The sequence below is a fragment of the Vespula pensylvanica genome, chromosome 25 (assembly GCF_014466175.1).
Source record: "Vespula pensylvanica isolate Volc-1 chromosome 25, ASM1446617v1, whole genome shotgun sequence".
Classification (NCBI taxonomy): domain Eukaryota; kingdom Metazoa; phylum Arthropoda; class Insecta; order Hymenoptera; family Vespidae; genus Vespula; species Vespula pensylvanica.
In genome coordinates, this window is record NC_057709.1 from 1,307,907 (window position 1) to 1,310,888 (window position 2,982).

At 26.9% G+C, this 2,982-nt stretch overlaps 2 protein-coding genes across 2 annotated transcripts in view; both read right to left on the minus strand.

Annotated features, from left to right (window-relative positions):
- The window catches only part of LOC122637204 (ornithine decarboxylase-like), a 1,947-nt gene extending 1,102 nt beyond the window's left edge, over positions 1 to 845 (minus strand). Inside the window, exons 1-3 of the mRNA XM_043829206.1 lie at positions 661 to 845; positions 97 to 348; positions 2 to 21 (exon numbers count right to left, since the gene is read on the minus strand). Coding sequence (XP_043685141.1) covers positions 2 to 21; positions 97 to 280 — 204 coding nt within the window. The 5' untranslated portion in view covers positions 281 to 348; positions 661 to 845. The remainder of the gene's footprint in view (position 1; positions 22 to 96; positions 349 to 660) is intronic.
- A 1,103-nt stretch (positions 846 to 1,948) lies between these two features.
- Positions 1,949 to 2,976, minus strand: LOC122637361 (antizyme inhibitor 2-like). The gene is made up of 4 exons (XM_043829451.1): positions 2,889 to 2,976; positions 2,576 to 2,815; positions 2,160 to 2,368; positions 1,949 to 2,076 (listed from the first exon to the last, which is right to left on the minus strand). Exons 2-4 carry the CDS (start codon positions 2,660 to 2,662, stop codon positions 2,034 to 2,036), a joined length of 339 nt encoding a protein of 112 aa, XP_043685386.1. The 5' UTR covers positions 2,663 to 2,815; positions 2,889 to 2,976; the 3' UTR covers positions 1,949 to 2,033.
- Positions 2,977 to 2,982: the final 6 nt, after the last annotated feature.

Genomic DNA, 2,982 nt, shown 5'->3' on the forward strand with positions numbered 1-2,982 from the left:
GATTAGGATTACATTTTATAGCTGACAATAAAATTCTTCTATTATTCTATATCCTTGTAACGATACACGATAAAAAAAATATTTTTTAAATCTTACCATAGTACGGTACAATTCTTGGCATTTTTTCAATCCAATCTTGATGTTTTTTCATTATAATTCCGAGATCTAATACATAAAATGCATCTTCTTGTTTATAAGTGGTAATAATATCTTTCAAAATATCATATTCTTGGAGCTCGTCTTTGTAAATGTGTATTGCATCGGGATTAATAGAAGACATGTTTAAAATATACTGTACGCTTATTATTCCAATGATAAACCAATATTACCACTGATAAGGCTCGTTTTCTGTAATGTATATTATAAAATTTTATATTTAACTAATAAAAAAGAGAGCTCTTACCATCAAATTATTAACAGCAAGAAAATTTCTTTAATATCTCTCAAAAATAATAAGAAATATTTATAAATTCCAGAGAAATTAACTTGTAACATTTATATCTAAAATGTGTGACGTCGCGAATTGCATGACGCACGATGAAGAAATATTCAACGTTAATACGTTTGTTACAATTAAACTTTCCTTCTTTTAGTCATTGAAAAATTTTACGCGGAAATTAGATTAATGAAATACTTATCATTCTATTTATCATTAATTACCTTAATTAACTTTCCCGAAGAACTTCTTTTTTTCCCGTTTTACGGAAAGTTCCCTTTCTTAATCGGTTGATGCTGCAATGGAGCTTCAAAATAAAATACTTGTTGGATATGAATGGCTTCGATTAAATAACCAGATTCAGATAATCATAATTATCTATATAATTAATTAAAATAACTATCACTTCTTTCACTATGAAAAAAAAAAAAGAATATAATTCTCTAAACGTTTTCTTTCCTTCGAAATCGTTGCACTGTAATGTAATAATTATAATTGTAATTCCAAAAGTAATATTCTTAACACGTATTGCACACTATTTTCAACACTGATATATAATTCAATAAAATGAGATAATTATTCCAAAGGAATTCAGATACAAAGACTGAGATAAAGACTATGTGCGATCTTCCTGCAAGCCAATCAATTAATGATTTCTGAGTGAGGACCTAACGCTCTTATATATTTATGACTACGTATCTGTAAGAATGAGATATTACATACATGTTTACTGATTTACGGTATAGTGTAGTCTTATGCTCTGTATATTATTTTACACGAATATTTTCTAGAAATGGATAAAATACAATCTAACGTTTGATTCTGCGCACATATCTCCTAATTATTTACGCCGACCCTCCATATTTGACCCTCTACATTTGCAGACTTTGGATTCAGTGAAGCTTGACGATCTCATAATTTTGTTGACCTTAGACCACTGATAATTTAATAAATTGTATAATGATTATAAATTTGATCGAAGCCTATAATTTATAAGGTATCAAAACGAATTCGTATTTTGATCTTTCAAAAAATAATGTATGATATTGATATAAATGCAAAATACATCAATAAAAATTGTTAATAAATAAGTAATTTTTACAGTATCGGAATTTGTAATATATTCAAAATTCTACAAATACTTTAAAGTACTTATTTCGTTCTTTACATACGAAACAAAAAAACAAGTAATGGAGATAAAATTATATTACTGACATAAAATTAAATAGCTGACAATGAAAGTTTTATGATTAAAAACTATTCAATGAAAACTGTTTTAGAATATTATCAAGCTCGATATTATTGATAACAACAGTCGAAATAAATTATCGAGTTTTAGCAAATGAAACTAACAATTGTTTATTATCTGTCAAATCAAAGGGAACAAGTTTTTTTGAAATCTGATTATTATAATATTAAATTATCGTGATTATATTTCAATACGATAAACGATACACAAAACATAATGTGTATTAGCTAATTTTTAAATAACAAATATAGTAGACGTATAAGTGTTACTAATACAAGGAACATTTTATTATTTTATTTTAAATATATTTTTTATCTGTATTAAGATCATCAATTCTGTCTTATATAATCAATTATTTATGTCACATCTAGTAATGGCACAAAAATCTTTCCTAAAAAAAATATTTATAATGTCAGATTATTATAAAAAATTGTAATATTTCGAGAAATAAATATCTCAGATATTTAAATTAACCATTGACTTTTTCTGATAAATGAATGAACTATCGGCTGCAGAAAACCATTAAATTCACAAATTCTAGAAGTTGTATATGCACCCATATCTTTCCATATAAGCCAATCTCCTATATAGAATTCTGGTAATAATACATCTTTGATGATGCAATCACAGGAATCACAAGTCGGTCTCCATATCGTAGAAAGATATTTATTATCAAAAACTGGCTGCAACAAATTAATTGTTTGTAATAAATACATACATACATACATACATACATACATACATACATACATACATACAGACACACATACATATATACAAACATATGTAGATTCGTGCATGCGTGCGTGCATGCGTATGGGATGTGTATTTAAGTCAAGTGTATTGAAAATTATGAAAATAATTCTGAATATAATAAATCAGTTACATACATTGTACAGAGAGATCGGTAGACGTGAATTCAAATTCAACAATTCTACTATAAAGCCACTATAAACTCCGCAGTTAACATAATACATCTGTATTAGACTATTTCCATTAAATACAGTTCTTTTAGAATGTAAATAGCCAGCCAAAGTAAATGCAGCTGTTACGTAGTATCTACCTGGTTCGCTTATAATTTTTATAGTAGGATCTATTTCTTTGATCGCATCATTAATTATATATGAAAGCTAAACGGAATAAGCAGATAACTATTAATATATTTCATAAATATATTAACAGATTTCGTATTAATAAACTGACCTCATCGATTTGATATCCACTTTCTCCAGGAAAACCCCCCCCAATATCAATTAACTTGATATCTTCGCATCCTATCGATTTAGCAAAAGTAATC